General features: G+C 39.0%; 1 protein-coding gene across 7 annotated transcripts in view; it reads right to left on the bottom strand.

The window, feature by feature from the left end:
- The window catches only part of ccbe1 (collagen and calcium binding EGF domains 1), a 47,656-nt gene extending 28,912 nt beyond the window's left edge, over positions 1-18,744 (bottom strand). For 2 of the 7 annotated variants that reach the window (XM_080304178.1, XM_080304179.1), the window contains exons 1-3: positions 18,199-18,228; positions 16,095-16,222; positions 15,913-15,993 (exon numbers count right to left, since the gene is read on the bottom strand). In XM_080304178.1, coding sequence (XP_080160304.1) covers positions 15,913-15,993; positions 16,095-16,222; positions 18,199-18,213 — 224 coding nt within the window. In that variant the 5' untranslated portion in view covers positions 18,214-18,228. Of the gene's footprint in view, positions 1-15,912; positions 15,994-16,094; positions 16,223-16,353; positions 16,597-18,198; positions 18,229-18,721 lie in introns of those variants that run through there. The other 5 variants (XM_080304180.1, XM_026173563.2, XM_080304181.1 and 2 more) reach the window with 5 other exon arrangements.
- Positions 18,745-18,967: the final 223 nt, after the last annotated feature.

Below are 18,967 nucleotides of genomic sequence, written 5' to 3'. Positions count from 1 at the left end.
AAAAACAAACTCTGCACTGCAAAAAAGCCATTCTACGTAAATGATGCCATAACAAGATGAAAAACTTATCTAAAGAAAAAACTGTTTTAAAGAACTAAGCTCCTGAAAGGTCAACCGATATCAAAATGTGTCTGAATTTTTGCTTTTGAATGCTAATATAGTTGGATAAAAATGGTGATGTATAAAGCAGATTTTCTCTGTCTCTCTCAGTAATACTGCAGAACCTTCGCCTCATACAAAAAAACAACAACAAACTATTAATAGAAATACAAATACATTCCTCTAAACTCAAAAGGGTAGATGATAGATTCAGATGATAAGTACCGAATTGCTGTATGAGTTTGGCTAATAAATAAATGCTGAATTCCAGCACATATTTACATGTATTTACAGTCATGCTTCTAGTGTAGCTCTAATAAACTTTGGTTTACACTGAAAAACACAATTACTCTGTATAGTTCCATGAAATGTCGTACCACTGCCGGGTTACGCTTCCAAATGATGCTAATGTGCTGAAGTCAATTCAATTGGACCGCACTCGAAAGATAGTTTTCAGTGAGTAGGACTGAGTGAACGTAAACAACAGTGTCCGCAAATGATGATGAAAGATGTTTGTGGTGCTAGGAAACTCTAGATGTTTTACTAAAATCGAAACCCAGTAAAAAATTACCAGAAAAAAAGATCAAACGTGAAAACATAACTTGACTCTGAAGCAACATCGTCTTCCCTGTAATGCTAACTCTGCACAGTGTGCTGCAGATAGGGCTGATAAACATGTAAACATAGTGCAGAAGCTGCTCTGATAAACAAACTGTGTGTTGACGCCACCATTAAATTACTCCGGCGTCGGTTTTAGAATGACGTTCTTCAAAAATGAATACAATACACATCTAAATCAATGGATCTGTGACTGATTATATGAAGCCAGAGCAATATATCACATGGTTCTACATAACTACTAAACATCATGACATTAGCAATTACTTCAAAAAACTGTTATACCTAAATTATTTAATTATTATTTATTTAATTTGTTTTGCTTTTTAACAACTGTAATCCATTTTTTGGGTGTCTTGCGTTTTTTGCCACGTGCTCTTATACAAACACAGGACTACAAGCGTTTGCCCTGGAACAACTTGTACTATTGCCCGTTTTCAAAAACTCCCGAAAAAAGTTAGGGGGAAGTGGGACTATCCAAACTTGTCTTTTCTCCCAGGGTGCTGCCTCGATAGTGCAGCCAGAAAGCACGAAAAGAATTACTACTGTACCTGTGCTAGTCTCATATCACTGGAAAACACACTCAGTCATCACGCAAACGTTGTTCTAGGGAGCGATCAACGTTAAAAATCGTGCCTGGTCCAACTTCCTCAGATGTTTCTTCTCATGTGCTCCTCAGCCACAGCGCTGCAGTGTGAAAACAGCTACTGACTATTACGTGTAGGTGTTAAGTAGTTACTGTATTTTTTTCTGCTTTCAGCATATGTTCATGACAAGAAAAGAGTAATCAAATGGAGATGTGAGGAATGTGAGGTTAGCCCGCTCGAGGCTTTCTGGTGTTTGTGTTATTTTTATGTTGCAGTGAAACGGAATTTTCCTTCCAGCGACTGCACATAGAAATTAGCCAACAATGGCTTACTCATGTTCTGATTATTGCTGGGCGCTGCGTGTAAATGTGCAAATAAAATGCACATTTATGGGGAGAAGAAGGTAAGATGAGGACAACGATAAAGGACAGCAAATTTAGGCGGGCTGGTATTATGTAGCTCCAAAACTAGTGTAATAAAGTCTGCAGAAAGGGACTGAGCCACTGACGGCGGCGGCAGTGATGATTATCGTTAAAATAAATGACATCTGACTTACAAATATTGAAATTCAGTAACAAATGAAAAAAATTCTCAACGGAAGGGGAAACATCTGTCGAAAACCACAAAACCTGAGGTCCCTCTTCCAAAATGTGTTATTAACATCGCGCGTTGCAGCTGTTTACAATTTAAAATGACTGGTATGGATGTGTGTTTTTACTGAGGTGGTGTCGAGCTGCTGTCCTTCAGGACTGACAAATTAGTTGCATATTATTTCCACTAATGGCAGAAGAAATTGCAGCTTCAAGTGGTCTAACGACAAATAACAAATGATCAAAAAGGACATCAAGGTGAAACATTCAAACTACTTTAATTATGTGATGAGCTTGTCAAGAAGTTCCTGTTTCACTGTAATAGGTATACAAACATCGTTTTAATGTATAGTGTGCTACAGTGTAATTTTTATAAACAACATCGGGGTATTTTAAAATAACATACTGAGTAAAACTCGAGCCAAGAAATGGGGCAGAAAAGCCACAGCATGAGGTGTACTTATCACCACATCCCTTAACCAAAGCAAAACCACAGTGTGACCAAAGCGTGACCACACTTCGGTTCTCTGCGGAATGAGCCAGATGCACGAATGAGCATCAGCCAAGAGAAACAAGAGCAGGCTTTAAAGAAACCAAAATGTCGAGCAAAAAATGGCTGATACGTGTTTTAGAGGAGGAAAAAAGTGCCTGTGATTTGCAAAATTAGGCTGAATGTGAAAACAGACCACACACAAAAGTCTTAAAGATCAGCTGACAGGTCATTACATGTAGAATGGATTATCATTTAGAAAAAACCCGTGCAAAATGCATTCTTTAACACCTGATTTATTCAAGCAAGAAAAAGGGAGATATTCAAAAAGATAATCAGCCAGTACATAAGAAATACTGATGAGAGCAATCAAATTTAAGTGTCCTCCATATGCTTTGACACGCTCTCCAATAACTGCTATAGTGTTTAAGTCTTTAAAAGAAGTGAAAATGCTCCACATGCTGTTGTTGAACTATTCAGCAAAATAAAATAAAAATAAAAAGTCTACAGGCTTAAGGACACATTTTAAATTATTTGAACTTTCGGGTGAGGCATGTTTTGTGTTACAGTTTTCTTTCAAATGGAAACAGATGGTAAAATGCATGTAAGGAACCAAATCAAATTACAATCTGTCCAGTAATGCTGTAAATGTTGAAATAAGTCTGATCAGAATCGGGAAAGCATGTTTCTAATTATTCAAAGAAAGAAAATAAGAGAACAAAGGCAATGAACTAATAAAGGGAGCCTCCTAATTCCAAGTGTATTTAAAGATCATGTGTCATGAATGCTGATTTGAACCTTTAGCACATGACATTTTTTATATCAACAGCAACTGAATCAACACATAATCTATAATACTGATATAACAGTTTGGTGTTATGTGCTGAAGACAAAGGAGAGGAGAAAGGATGTTTGTTATTGCTGGTGCTTTACATCTGTCACTAAAGAATGCTCCTTAACACTAACATGTCCTCCCCTGCAATCACTATGATAACTTACACATGACTGTATCTACCTAAGCGCTAAGGAACGGGACCGGGACACTTCCTTTACCGTATAAGGCGCATCACTAAGCTGCTTACCCTAGGGTGAGCTATTAAATACAAATACATATCTATAATACTTGCATGGGACAGAGAAACAAAATAAAGTAGAGGTAATGATAACATTGGTGGAAAAAATTGATGCACAAAATACATTTACTGGGTTTTGGAAAATAAGCATTCAGACAATTGTATTTAAGTAAATATGTATTAAAATTCCTTGAATGACGAGGACAAGCCAACAGAACAGATAGGCTGTGTAGGTCACAAGGGGGCCCTACGAATAGGGAAGTAGGTTCAAAGCAAATGCAGTGATAGAATCAGCAACAAGAGGGACAGGATACAACCTACCAATATCAGGTTATCCACGGCAGATTTATTCAATGATCCCCAGCAATGATGATACAGCACACTAGCATTATCTACTTTGAAACACCAGATGATTAAACATGAGTCATCTACAAACAATAAAGTTATGCAGGGTCCAATGGGAGCAGTACGAGTCAAGGCACATAACTATGGTGACATGAGTGAAAAGACCTGTCCTCTAGTTCGTATGCTAAAAACATGCGCCAATAATGTTAAAGTGAGGAAACCTCACAAAGCAAGCAGGACATGCTACAGATTTCTTTCTTTCTTTTTTACCACTTTGTGGTTGAGGTAGACACACGCACCTACATGTCCTTCTAAATCGAGTTTCTTCTCCATAAAAAAAAGTACCCTGGAGGTCCTGGTTAGAGTGGCCCTCCAACTTGCTGAACATACTTCTATACTTTACGTCTCCGCGTTTCCACTAGGGTCCCAGTGACGTAAATTTTGTTATTGGATGGTAAGCATTAGAATTTAACCAACTGTGTATGTACCCAGGCAACGGACTTGAAGAGGACTTCAAAGAAGTATAACAGCAATGTCTGTGTCTGCAACAAAATATGGCTAAGAAAGCAGCTAAGAAACCCCCTGAGCGATCGTGGCTCAGGGGGTTGGGAAGCGTATCTGTAACCGGAAGGTTGCCGGTTCGATCCCCGGGCTCTCTGTCCTGGTCGTTGTGTCCTTGGGCAAGACACTTTACCCTACTGGTGTTGGCCAGAGGGGCCGATGGCGCGACATGGCAGCCTTGCTTCTGTCAGTCTGCCCCAGGGCAGCTGTGGCTACAACCGTAGCTTGCCTCCACCAGTGAGTGAATGAATAGTGGCATTGTAAAGCGCTTTGGGTGCCTTGAAAAGCGCTATATAAATCCAATCCATTATTATTATTGAATAACAATCGCAGTGCAAGATTCTTCCTTGGGAAGCTGCTGAATGATGAAAAGGACCACCACAGGAACAAGGCCACCAAGTTAGTCAGCAGCGAAAACATGAAACAGGAAAGACCAGGGCTGGCTGATTAGCAGTGACTGAACTTTCACAATAAGGAGATTTTCCACTAATAAAGTGATTGTGGTTGGGACTGGAGGGGTGACACCAATAAAAATGTTAACGCATTTTGGACGATCATTCATATATGTGAGTGTCCTGCCCAGGTACTGTCTATATGTGAAAAACTCTTAATATTCGGCCGTCCACTATAAACCTGCCTCAGCTCAGTCAGGCAATGTGTGAACAGAGTGAATGAGAGTGAACAGGGCACAAGTATAAGTTACTGGGTTGACCATGCAAACTATGTGCAGTAAGGCTATTGTAGAGGCCCGGGTTTGAATCTGCCTCAAGGCCATTTACTGCATGTTTCATCCTCTCTGCTCTTACTCTCAGCTTTACTATCTAAATAAAAGATAAAATGGATTTGAATAAACTCCAAAGCAAGATCATATTGAATTTTAGAGACACAGAACTAATTGCTGTTGATATGTTGCATTTTTTATTTTTTCTGAGAAAAGTGTACGATTACCTGAATGTTGCTGTTAGAAACATTCTCTGTTGGGGTTATTAGTGTAGAGGATTTCTTAGCCTGCACATTTTTTAAATCTCGTTTAAACTATATGGATATAGTTTGTCTGACATCATCCTGTATCCCATGTGAAAGTGTGTCTTAAAATCAGTGGCATAGAGTCCCACGCAACACATCTAGCCAGTTTCTCAGACATGGATTGAAAATCATTTTTAGTCTCTAACCAGCCTTAATCCATGTCTGGGAAACTGAACAATATTGGTTTTTTTATGTATTTTTTTGGCTTTGATTTTTAATATCAAACCAAGAATTTTAAAGAACTCTTTTTCCAAAAGAGGATTATTTCAATGAAAATTACTCTTAATAGGGAAAAGCCTTTCTTCAAAACAACAAACATCAAGGTAATTTATCTCTGACAAATGACCAATGAGCTTCTTATGACGTCAGTTTGATGATGTCTACACCAAAACCTACTTTTATGATTTCCCAAATCATTATGTTTTTTTAACCATTATGCTTCAGTTCCTCCAAGGGGTGGAAACCATGATTTATAATTGAAGAGAAGAGAGGCGTTCTGGATATTCACTTTGCAGACATTGTCATCTGAAGGACTGAATGATGAACTTGTCCTCATGTAATGTTGTAGTTTCGTGATGACCTTATATAGATGTACAAATGTGCATTAACACCGCTTCTCTATACCTGACGCAGGTCGCACAGCTGGATAAAAATAATGGTGAGCGGGGGCAGTGTGAGGAGGTTATATGATATATTTCTCTACTCAAATCATTATGTTAAAACTGAATAAGATTAGCAGCATTGGCTCTTCTGGCCCACAACAGAAAAAAGATTTGTTTCAGTTCAAAAGAGAACTAAGTAATGAGCATAGTTGAATAAACAATGATGGATTTACAATTAGGTCTATACGCACAGAAAAGTCCATGCAGGTGCACCTAATCCCTCCTTTTCAAGAGTAATGTATTTACCAAAGTGGGACATGCACACAAGGAGATAATTCATCATAGCTGTAGATGAGCAAAAAGACCAGGCAACAGAGCCATGCACACAACAACCTACCGGGTACACTTTTAACTTTGTACAACATCTGGCAAAATTGAAATTATTTATTCTGAAAAGAAGAAGAACTGGCACTATTGTAAACTTTGAAAGCTGTAATGTTATAAAATCATAAAAGAATGTGTTTGTAACAGGGAACATCACGTTTTGACGATTCCTGTTGTTGAGTCTAAATAACAGACAACCAGCTTATAAGAGTGGCTATGAAGGAATATGTACAGATTGGATATTCTGGATCATTTCTAGGACTTCCATGCAACCTACAAGAAAAGAAATCATGGGCCATGAATGTGCTGTCAGACTTGGTGAGAAGGTAATTTGCTGGAAAAGAGAGACTTTTCCAGCAAATTACCGGTATAAATTAGAACTTATTTTATACATCAACAACACAATTTATTTCGCCAGCCAAGACCTAATTTTCTGTTCCGTATCAGGAATCAAAAGTGCGTTGGGTTTACCACAACTTGTAGTGTTATGACTGTGCTATTTTTTTTGTTATCATTGGCAAGCTCCGTTTCAAGCTTGTTAATCTAATAAAAGTTGCAACTGTGTTTTTAAAGTGCATTAAGTAAATCTGAAAATACATCAGTTTAATTAAGATTTTTTTAATTTTTACAATTACATTTTTTCCCCCGAAGTGACCATACCTAAAAACCAAAAATATTTTTTACTCGTTTTTTATATCCATGCCCTCTACAACCACCAAGAAACAAATTCAAACCACAATCACAAACAAGCCCCGACTTAAACCAAGTGGTTATTGTGTAACAATTTCAAATAAAGGTCTTCTGCCTTTGCAGATCTACTCAAACCAAAACAAAGTCTTAACCATCACTAAGTAAATCATGTTTATGCTGGAATAAAAAATTTTCAGTTTCAGTTTTTGAAGTTATTGTATAGCTAGCAAAGGTACCAGTTCAGCTGCTTATACTTAATTCTGGAGTACAGTTTGTTGGTTTTTGGAGCTTTGATTGAAATAAATTAGGAAATAAATGATAATTTATTTCTACCGCCTCACTGAATCAGACAACAAATTATTGGCTCACAAAGATCCAGCATTCAAACAGTCGACCCCAGAAACAAAAAAATAAATAAAAAGTTATAGTTACTAATCATTCATTTGATTTCACTTAATATAAAGCAGGGTTTAAATGAGATAGACTAGGAGCTTAACAGGGCAGCTGACTTCCTCCTCCTCTTAACATCTTTTTAATGTTCAACAGTGTGGGAGCTGTCACTGGAGAGCAAAAAAAAGCAAACAAGAATTCACAACATAGTGTGCATTAAAGCAGTCTGCTACACTTAACAGGCTTCATACCCACTTTCTGGCTCCTGATACAAAGCAGATGTTGATATCTTTTTCTCTGACAGGACATTATGCATCATTTCAGGCATTTGGTTTATTATTATGGAATATATCTAACCACACTCTCATGACTATGTCAGTCATAGAGATCATATATTCAGTACTTTTTAAGGGCAAGGGTTTATGACATTTTAATACCAGAGCTTGTGGTCAAATACCCATTTTACACTGTAAAATGGGTATTTGAGTTGTAGTTGAGGTAATACAATGTTTTAAATGATTCTCTCTCAGCTTTCCACTTTATTGATGGTGGTATATTTTTAGAGTTTTCATCAACTTGAAATTACAACTTGTTCCCCTAACTTTCTGATATTATTTAATTGAAAACATGCAAGTAAAGTTTCACTGATTGTGCACTGTGTGAAACTGAAATCTGTTGGGTTGATCTGGCTTGTTAACTTAAATAAATCACGTGTTACCCACTGACTTAATATAGGTTGTTCTTCTAACTTCCTCTTTTCTCTTACCTTAGTATCAAAATATGACAATATGGAGCTGGTTAAGGTAAATAATTTCAAGCATCTGAAATTATTGAAATCATTTTGAACCATCTTATCTATAGTTTTGCATCTACTGGTTTCACTGCCAGTGCTGATGAGAAACAGCTTGGACGTGTTTCATGCTCTTTCCTCATACGACTCAATTTATTGTAATGCATTTTTGTTTTTGTTCAAAGACAAATAGCTTATTATGTTGTCATGCCTAAAAATATTTGGCTTAAATATATAATATTTACGCCAAACCTAAAACTGTTTTGTGTTTCTGCTTTAATAATTTATAACGCGCCTCTTTTGGAACAAAATAGAATAACAACAAAACAAGATGTGGTTGTGTGCTACAGTTCTCCAGTTTCTGGAATTTATCTTCCAAAATCCTTTTACTTGGACTTCTCTTTAGTTTCTGGTATCCATAAACGAGTATGAAGACTTGATTAGTCCCACATAGTATACGATGGATGGGTTTGTAGGTAATAGAGAGACAACCCAAAACTAGGTGTAATGATTCTCAGCTAGCCTACTTTTTTTCTGTCTTATTCATCAGTTTTCCATCGCCGGATGTTCATTCCTTAGTCTCAGAATAATCACTGTGCAATTAATGCCTCATTATATTGTATCAATGTGTTGTTACAGATAGAAGACCGGTATGCAAAGACATTCAACTGTTGGAAAATTGAAGTAAAGACATATATCCAAAGGGCTCTACCCAATCAAATAGTTTACAATAGTGAATGTTTGCCTGCGGCTCAGTTGACTTTCATTTAGTAATATCCTAACACGGGGGCTTTTCTGAGTCACATTTTTTTCCATCATGGAAATTTCCTGAATGACACTACACATATGTTGTCTATAAATCTAGGTTCATTCTGTTTTTCAGTCCAAAACATTTACAACATCATAAGAACCATAGTAGCCCAGAAGAACAAAACATCATTTTACTAGGGTCTGCTAAACTGTGCTGCAATATATCCTTCATGGATCATTGGAGGGACAACAGTATGGAAACAATGCCCTGCAAAATGTATTTCTTGTGTTGAAAGCTATTTGAATTGGGAGACGGAACAGAAGTCCAAGTGAGAAGATTATTCCAAGGTGCAGAATAGATTTAAATATGATGTGAAAAACAGATTTAAAACCAAAGGAAACAAGGGAGACTTAAGGTCTTTTGGCCAAGCTGAATAATCAGGCTGAAGTGATCACTTCACTGGAGCTGAGCAGCACCCCCAGCTGTGCCCGAATATGACTTGGAATTACAGCATAAATCAGGAACTGATTTATGGTGTAGTGAGTAGACAATGCTTCTCATTCCTGTTGGCACATTTGTGCATTTCGTGATTCACTAAAATACAAGGAGTAATTGATACTTACAGGAAATGCAACCAAAAGAATCCAGAGAAGTTAACTGGAAATAAATGACTGGACATTTATAGGACACAAACAGCGCTGTTTGGATCAGCCAAGTGCATATGTCATGACTATGATGTCCCACTTGGGGGTGGGGGGGGGGGGGGGGGGGGTTAGACTCAGTTTTATTGCTGTGTAAGGCAGAGTTTCCCCGGACTTCCAAAGTTAACGACTACAAAAAGGAAGAAAAGGTAGAGGGAACACAAACTGCTAAGTACCACCAGAATTGTTTGGAAAAATAACAAAGCAACAATTACACATGCCCCACATCAATTATATGTAACTGTTACAGCTGTATAGTGGAACTAAAATCGCACTGCCTGTGTTCTGCTTCTTCTCCAGAGAAGCATTTCCTTTGCAGGCTAGGCAGGGTTGACATCATATAGACAATAAATCAAGCCAATGTTATAACTGTTTCTTGTACCTTCTTGTCACCCTAAGAAAAGTTATAAACAAAGATTATTAATGTGTCTCAATCCTATGATGTTTTACATACTGGACCTGGCTCTCTTCTTGGATTGTCAGAGAACTCACACTTCAGTATGGAAAAACATCTACAACCTGAATAAACGTATGAATACACGGTACAAAAACAATCAAACAACCTGCCTTTGTAGTTTGTGAATTGGCCTAAAATAGTGCAAGCTCAAAAGTTATACTCACTAAGAGCTTCTGTAAAGTATACATCTACTGGGCACTTATTAAGTACGTGTTGCCGATACTTGCCTTCAGAACTGCTTTAATTCTTCATCGTCCATATTCAATAAGTTTTGAAAACATCCCTCAGAAATATTGATCCAGCCTCATAGTTGCTGCACATCCATGATGCAACTCTCCCATTTTGCAACATTCCAAAGCTGCTCTGTTAAACTGAGATCTGGTGACTGTGTAGGGCATTTGAGTACAGTAAACTCAGTGCCATGTTCAAGAAACCAGTTTGAGATGATCTGCACTTTGTGACATAGTGTGTTATCCTGTTGGCAAGCAGCCATCAGAAGATTGTTATGCTGTGGTCATAAAGCGATGGACATGGTCATCAGGAAATTATCAAGTATGTTGTGGTCTTTAAATGATGCTCAAGAAAATATCCCCGGCACTATAACAACACAACTAGGTTCCTGAACAGGTGACACAAGGTAGGATTGATCCATCCATTCATGTTGTTTATACCAAATTCTGGTCTTACCATCTGAATGTTGCTGCAGAAATTGTTGTTGAATTCTGGAGAGGCTGTGTGAACTGTGACCTCAGTTTTCTGAGAGAAGACATACACTGATGGGAGTGTGGTCTTCTGCTGCTGCTTCAGAGATGCTTTTCTGCATATCTGTGTTGTGACATGATTATTGGAGGTATTGTTGCCTTCCTGTTAGCTCGAAGCAGTCTGGCTATTCTCCTTTGACCTCTGGCATCATTAAGGTATTTTGCACAGATCTGCTGCTCCTTGGATAATTTCAGACCATTCTCTGTAAACTCTAGAGAAAACAGTACGTTGTCTTAACTGTGACTACAGGTCTAAATGCACTGAGTTGCTTCCATGTGATTGGCTGATTAGATATATGCATTAACAAGCAGTTGAGCAGATGCACACAATAACGTGACCATCGAGTGTATTTTTCCAATGACTATGTCTCACAAGACATTATTTTCAACTGCTCAGCAAGAACTGGAAGGCCTTTAAATTTGTAACACTGATTCAAATAAAGCACGTTGCTTGATAATACTCCATGCAGTGTTCCAATAAATCAGAAATCAAGCTCAGCTCAAGCTAAGCCACAAAAAGAAAAATGACCTAATTTAGGAGAATTGATGTTTGAGCGTCAACAACTGTGGTTTCATAAAAAATACAGTATAACAGAAAACAGCACTGCTAAAAGAAACAAAAAACTTTGTCAACATAAACCCTGCTACTGGCAACAATTATGACATAAATTCTGGGTGTTACAATGTAACAACACAACAGGCAGAAGATGCTGCCAAACAAACACAAAGCTCAATGTATCATGTTAATCAAACCCTTGTCTGTTATTTTGTAAGGCTTTTATGTTGCAATCCTATGTATTTTTTATTCAAATGCAACTCTACACAGCTTTTCCTGCCTTAGCTTTAGTATGAGCCAAGCATATCAAACGCTATGACTAGAAATGCAGAATCCTAATTCAGTACAACCCATAATATTGAAATCTTAATGTGAAACAACTCAAACAGAAAGTGAGAGAAGATCAGACCAGAAGCGAAACTGAGAGATATATGTGCAGAGACAAATGAGCCCTGGTACCAATTCTCCTCTGGTCCTGTTTTCTCAGTATGATCAGTGGTGCATCAGTGTTGTGCATACAGTGCCACTGCATGAGGAAAAATAGGTCTATTTTTCTTTCTGGTAAAAAATTCACTGTAAAATGCAAATTAAAGTAATACAATAGCTTCAAAAAATATATTGTGATGACTGCCCTGAAAAAAATCTTCATTGAAAGCATATCACGTTGACTAAAAGCTAGTCATACACACTACTTCTTTGTAACTTCTGCAACACCTCTGCTCACAGCCTTGTGGACTGTAAATTTCTGTGGTACTGATGCCCATCTAGCAACACCTTTTACATAAACAGCTCTTTCAACAGTGTTTAGCAAACCAACAAAATGTTCCGAGATGTGCAGACACACTGATACTCTACAGAGTGCGTAATGAATGCCATAAGCCTTTATTTTCCTTTGGCAGCTGAATCCTGCCAACTTAAATGGTGCTTGGTTCCCTTTGAAGAATGTCTCATTCATGCCAAGGCATAATAGCACTCTGCGACTGTATTTTGAGAAAAATGCAGCATGCAGGTTCATGCTATCAAATGCCAATCACTCTAGTCTTTTTTCCTAATAATAATAACTCTCTAGCATTATATTCTAGCATTTTTTAAAAGACGCAGTGACAAAGTGCTCCACAGTTTGAATAAAACCACACATTAAAGATAAGCATACATATTCCAGCTACAGTCACACATTCATTTAACATAAATACTTCCATCCATATTCCTTAGGTGTATACCATGTTTAAAGTAATGGGAGAAAGTGTAAGGATAGGCTAACCTATACAAATTAGTTTTCAGCAGTCATTTCAAACACACGACTGATTTAGCCGACCTGATAGGCTGAGGAAGGCTGTTCCAAAGTTCAGGAGCTACAACCTGAAAAGCATGACCACCTCTGGTTTTAAAATAAGAGTGTGGAACAGTTAAGAGACTGATCAGGCGATTGGAGAGGCCAATTACTGGAATAAGGTCTCAGTAGCGCTCATATACACACAGGGGCCAAGCCATGTAGGGCTTTATATGTTATTAATACTTTTTTTTTAAATTTATTTCTGAATTTCACTGAAAACCAGTGAAGGGCAGCAAGAAAAGCGGCGATGTGTGAGTGCCAGTTTGTTTTCATAAGCACTCGAGCTTGCTGCATTCACAACCAGCTAAAGATGGGCTTAGAAGGAATGGCCGATCTCCTTAGAGAAGCTGTCAGGGCCAAACCTGACAACCTCAGCTGACAGTGATTCACAGAGGTAGGAGCATCTGTTGAGGCTGTTGGGTTTAACAGAAATGTACAGCTGTGCATCATCAGCATAGAAATAGCTAGATATGTTTCTGAAGCTGTTAAGCAGATGATCTAGGGGTAACACATATAACCCTAATATTATGAGCAGTGATGACAGCAGCTACAGTTTCAGTTATTAATATGAACTCTGAAGTGTCTGTGTAAGTATGATAAAAACCGTTTGAGAGTAGTGCCAGAGATGCCAACCCAGCTTTGTAATGTTATTGGGAGTGAGATGATCAGTGGTGTCAAAAACTGACACCACCTTTATCCAAGTGCATCAGAATATCATTAGCAACTTCCAGTAAAGCTGTTTCAGTAGTGTGGTTTTGATTGGAATTTGTCAACGATACCATTTCCTTTAACCAGCTGAAGGTGCTGATGAGCGACAGTATTCTCAAGCCTTCTAGAAACGATTAGCAGTTAATAAATGGGCCTGTAAAATGTTATCTAAAACACTGAGATCTAGGGAGGTTTCTTTAAGCAGAGGGAAGATGCTGAGTGTTTTAAACTAATCTGGTGTGCAGCGAGATGAAAGGGTCTGATTTATAATAAAGAGAAGGCAGCAGTAAATGACAGGCAGAACCATCCATCCATTTCCTTCCGCTTATCGAATTCAAGGTCAGAAGGGGCTGGAGCATATCCCAGCTGACAAGAGGCAGGGTACGCTCTGGACAGGTCATCAATCTGTCACAGGGCTAACACGCAAAGACAGACAACCCGTCACGCCTCCAGTCAATTTAGATTGAACAATTAACCCAACCCTATGCATGTCTTTGAGAGGAACCTTGAGTACCCAGAGGAACCCACACAGACCTGTGTCAAACATGCAGACTCCACAAAGAAAGACCCAAGGCTAAATTCAAACCCAGGACCTTCTTGCTTGCTAACGACCACACCACCATGCTACTGCAGACTGGACTTCTTGAATAAATATGTAAATGATAACGTCAGCTGGGCAGGACGAATTGTACATGTGTGAGAATATATCAGTGAGCTGTCGTGGAAATCAGATTAAACTTGGGCAACGGGACAGGTTGAAAGAATCCAGACTTGAGCTAAAACCCGATGCCCCTAATCTTGCCAGCTAAGAAAACTTATAAATTCTTCACAGTCATCAGCAGACATGACAGGGAAAGCAGACTGAGCAGGATTAAGTAGTCTGTTAATGATGTTAAACAAGAACCTTGGACAGTGCAACTCATCTTATTCAGCAAATGAGATGCGAGTGGTTAGTAATTCCTTCGTGTGGATGTACTGAACATGAGATTGTGTTTATACATCCCCATTCAGCTATTCTATCCTCTTTCCTATGATGACTACAATGAACTTTGCTATCTGACCATTTTTGGCTGACAGACAGTTATCAGCTCACACTGTGCATGCGACCTGAAATGCACCCAGGACGCATTATCTTGGCTCTTAGCTAAAACAACTTTTCTTCTTTAAGTAAACATTGTGGGAAACAACTGTGGCTGCAGCCAATAACCGTAAACCAACATCGTTATGTTAAGAGTGTGTTTGAGATTTGGAGATCAAACAGGATGTTACTGTGTGCTTGAACCGCGGCCAGCAGTTTGTCAAGTGATGCAAAAATGGACCTCTCTAAAGTCTGTGAAATGTGGAGGAGACATCCAAAAGGCTGCCATTTCTTTACTTCTCAATGTTCTTTCCCAAAAGCACATACAGCGATAGAGGCTTCTATAACTCAAGCTCACTGACAAAATGTTTGAAATTACTTCCCTAAATAGGTCGTATGATTTTGCTTCCAAAGCTGCAGCACACCCACATTGTGAGCTCGAATCAAAACATAGAGCATTACCAAGCAAAGTGGTGTTTGAGCATTTAGTATCTGTCCAAGCCAAAATTAAATAAATTCTCAAGCATATATCTTAAAGGAACACCCTAAGGAGGTTTGTGTGGGTGGCGGTGCAGTAGCACGTCTGTAGTTGCCGCTAATTAAATGATTCAGCTTTGTGGAAAACTTACTCACACCCATGATGAACACTAACGGCATTTATTACACTCGGCTGCTTACATGAAATCTGCCCTGTCTCTTACACATTTTTAATATGACCATCTCTTTAAAGTATGTAGTGACGAGTATTTTTTTATTATGCCTGTGAGGCACCCCTCGCAGTGAAGACAGATTAACTTAATCCAAAGCCTCTGACAGAAGTTTTGCTGCGGGGCATAGCTGTGTCCACTATGCCTGTGAACTGTCATAATTAGAGGCAGTCTCTGAGCACAGACAAGGCCAGTCTAAAGGCTTGTGTATGCCTATGATCCCTTTAATTCACAAAGGATGATAAGGTGGAGAATCCACATCTGTCACAGGAAAACTCTTCAGAGCATAAATACATGCCTACAAGCGCAGATATGATAACTTTTATAAACAGTAGATAAAATGAAGAAGACGTTTAATTATTATTAGCCCCAGGCAGTGACAGCTTACGCAGTCTTCATTTACACATACCATTCAGTACTTCATAAAAAGAGAACTGCACCCACTGTCTACCAAATCAAAACCTTTTTATATGTCACATTAACAAATCCGAATCTGACATCATGCTGAGCTACGTGCATTGGCGCAGATTATAATTATAACCCTTTCACTCAAACATTCCCACAATCACAACTGCATAGAAGTATAAATCACTCCGCTGACAGTCTCTGCTGTACCTGTAACACGTCGTAACCTCTCCCGTTGACTTCACGCAGGGGTACTTTGTGGTAGAAATATTATTTTCCGAGCATTTCTCACTGCGGATGAAACATTTCGAAAGTAAAGTCATAATTTCATTGCACATAAACTGCAAGGACCTTTCAAGTTATTTTGGGTTCACATACACACACAATTTTACCCGTCAGTGGCATCCTCTTCTTGGTAGGACCAAAGCAAACCTCCTGAGAAGCACATGCAGGTGACGGTGAGCAGAAGAAGACTCCCGTTGTGTTTTAGCAGCATCTCCTCGGTCCGGTCACCTGGCGTCTGTTGACAGTCCGCACTTTTAGGGGTAATCTCCTCACTGCCGCAACTTCACACACACACACACGCCACACACACACACACACACCAACACACAAACACACAGTGGAGCGCAGAGAAACCCACCCACTCACCCAGCGCTTGTCGGTGTATAACCGCTGCTCATTCTTGATGTGCCACTGCAGGACCTGAACTCACTTTAACTTCCGCTGCTTCTATAATTAAAGAAGTTACGTTTTAAGACTAATTTAAAGTCTTTTAATTCACCAAAATGTGTTTTAATTAAAGTAGAAGTAGTTTGTGCACCGAGGTAAACCTCTTGTAAATAGTGTCTCCTCGGTTAAATGTTGAACATTGACTGGCAAAACCCTAAACTCATTCAACACTTTAGAGCGCGCAGGCAAATGCACGTGCGCAAACACGCGCTCCGGAGCTACTGAGCGTTTTGAGCTTTGCTGCCACCACGCGGCTGTAAATAAAATAACACCTAATTAGTGTTCATCAGTTCAGTCACTTTAGGTAGGTGCACCTAATGTAGTATGTCTCTGTTCTCCTAATGTTATAAAGTTTTAACTGTAAACCTTCGTGATATTGTTTTTCTTTTAACTTTTATTTCACCCCATTTTGCCTTCAGACTTGTCTTAATTACTTGAGAATCTAGAAATTGTAATCCATGTTGAAATGATAGCATCATACAGTTGCAGCAGATGTTTTTAGTGAATAATCAATTACATTTTATTTATATAGCACCAAATCACAACAACAATCACCTCAAGGTGCTTCATTATTGTAAGGTAGAGACCTTAAAATAACACAGAGAAAACCTCGACTGTTGAACGACCCTTTTTGAGGAAAGAATTGGCAACATTGTGAAGGAAAAACTCCCTTTTAGCAGGAAGAAACCCAGGGCAGCCTGTCCTGAGCAACCTCCTAGTGTGCCTAAAAGGTGGTCCAACTGTAAATAATGTCCTGTCTATCAGAAGATGAGCTTCAATATCTGAAGAAAAGTGCGTGTCCGTGATGCAAATTTCCCATTGCACCACATCTCAAAAATAGATGAGTTGGACCGAGACTATTGGCTGTCACGTTCAAGAAACCAGTTTGAGATGATTTGAGCGTTGTGACATGCCGTGTTATCCTGTTGGAAATGGCATTTTGTGAAAAATGCTGCAAAACAAACAAAGCTACACTAACTTTGTGTTTTTGAAATGTTGCTTTAAAATCCTGGGTAGCTTTGTCCTGGATAAACAGGTTAGCTTACAGTACTGTGGTGAATTCACAGTAAAGCACTGTGTTGGACTGATAATACAGTGGCTGTGTTTAGGTTATAGGAAGTGTTGCAGAGATGAATCTCCATTTAAGCTGATGATGATTAGATTAATTAACTGAATTCCAACTTTATACCAACTGCATACTGTCAGGTATAAGACAGGATAAACAGTATACTGTCAGTGTAGAGGATGGACTTCAGCCAAGATAGCTGTGAAACTGTATACATCTTGCTAAATTCAGTTGTGTAAATCCAGAAAGAGCCGCAGGTCAGCTGATCATAGCCTGTACACTAAGAAAATCTATTGATGCTCATGTTAGAAATTATTGTGAGCTGTGATTCTTTTCCCTACGCTGAGCCGCTACACAGAATCCCACTGTAACCCCTGACTGTACTCGTTTTATTGCTTAGGTGTGAAGGTAAAGTGACCATCTACAATGTAGGCAACAATGTAGATGGTGACTTATAACTGAAATCAGACAGCTATTTTTAAAAAATCCCCTTTCATCGCATGTATCATGCATAGGAATTTCAAGATTTGTATTTATTTATTTATTTTGGGGATCACGGTGGGCCCCCTGGACCACAAATGCAAGCCCTGACTTTTTGTCGTAAACACTATAAATATGAATTTCAGAAATGTTTTTATGTTGCTTATGCCAAATCCTGACCCCACCATCTGAATGTCACAGCAAAAATGAAAACTCACCAGGCCACGTAACATTTTTCCTGTCTTGAACTTCCCATTTTGGTGAGCCTGAGTGAACTGTAGCCTCAGTTTCCTGTCCTTTAATGACAGAAGTGGGAACCAGTGTGGTCTTCTGCTGCCATACAGTAACACATCTGCTTCAAGCTTCAGTATGTTTTTTGTGGAGAGATGCTCTTCTGCAACTCTTGAGTTACTGATGCTTTCCTATCTATCCATGGTCTGGCCATGTGTACATGTCTAAATCTTTTGAGTTGATGCCATGTGATTGGCTAATTAAATATTTACATTAACAGGCAGTTTTACAGATGTGTAACTAATATAGTGGCCACTGAGCGTATATAGGTTTGTATTATGCATTAAGTAGTCGAACAATCCCCACAATGGGGGGATAGGTTAATTGAACAATCTAAATTGCCCATAGGTGTGAATGTGGGAGTGAATGTGAGTGCGACTGGTTGTCTGTCTCTGTGTGTTGGCCCTGCGACAGACTGGCGACCTGTCCAGGGTGTACCCCGCCGCTCACCCTATGACAGCTGGGATAGGCTCCAGCGCCCTCCACGACCCTGAAAAGGATAAGCGGAAGTGAATGGATGGATGGATGGATAGTCAAACAAGTCAGTAGCATTTGCCTAGCACTTAAACCCCCGCGGAGCCATCATTTTGCGTTTCCACCTTTAAAAGCCGGAGAGCAGTCAAATGCTGGAAGTGGAAGCTAAATTGGCTAGTCATTCATATGTATATTAGGTTGTTACCTAGGAATTCTGGAGGG

Source organism: Astatotilapia calliptera, chromosome 7 (genome assembly GCF_964374335.1).
Source record: "Astatotilapia calliptera chromosome 7, fAstCal68.1, whole genome shotgun sequence".
Lineage (NCBI taxonomy): Eukaryota > Metazoa > Chordata > Actinopteri > Cichliformes > Cichlidae > Astatotilapia > Astatotilapia calliptera.
This window is presented reverse-complemented; position numbering and strand designations above follow the sequence as displayed.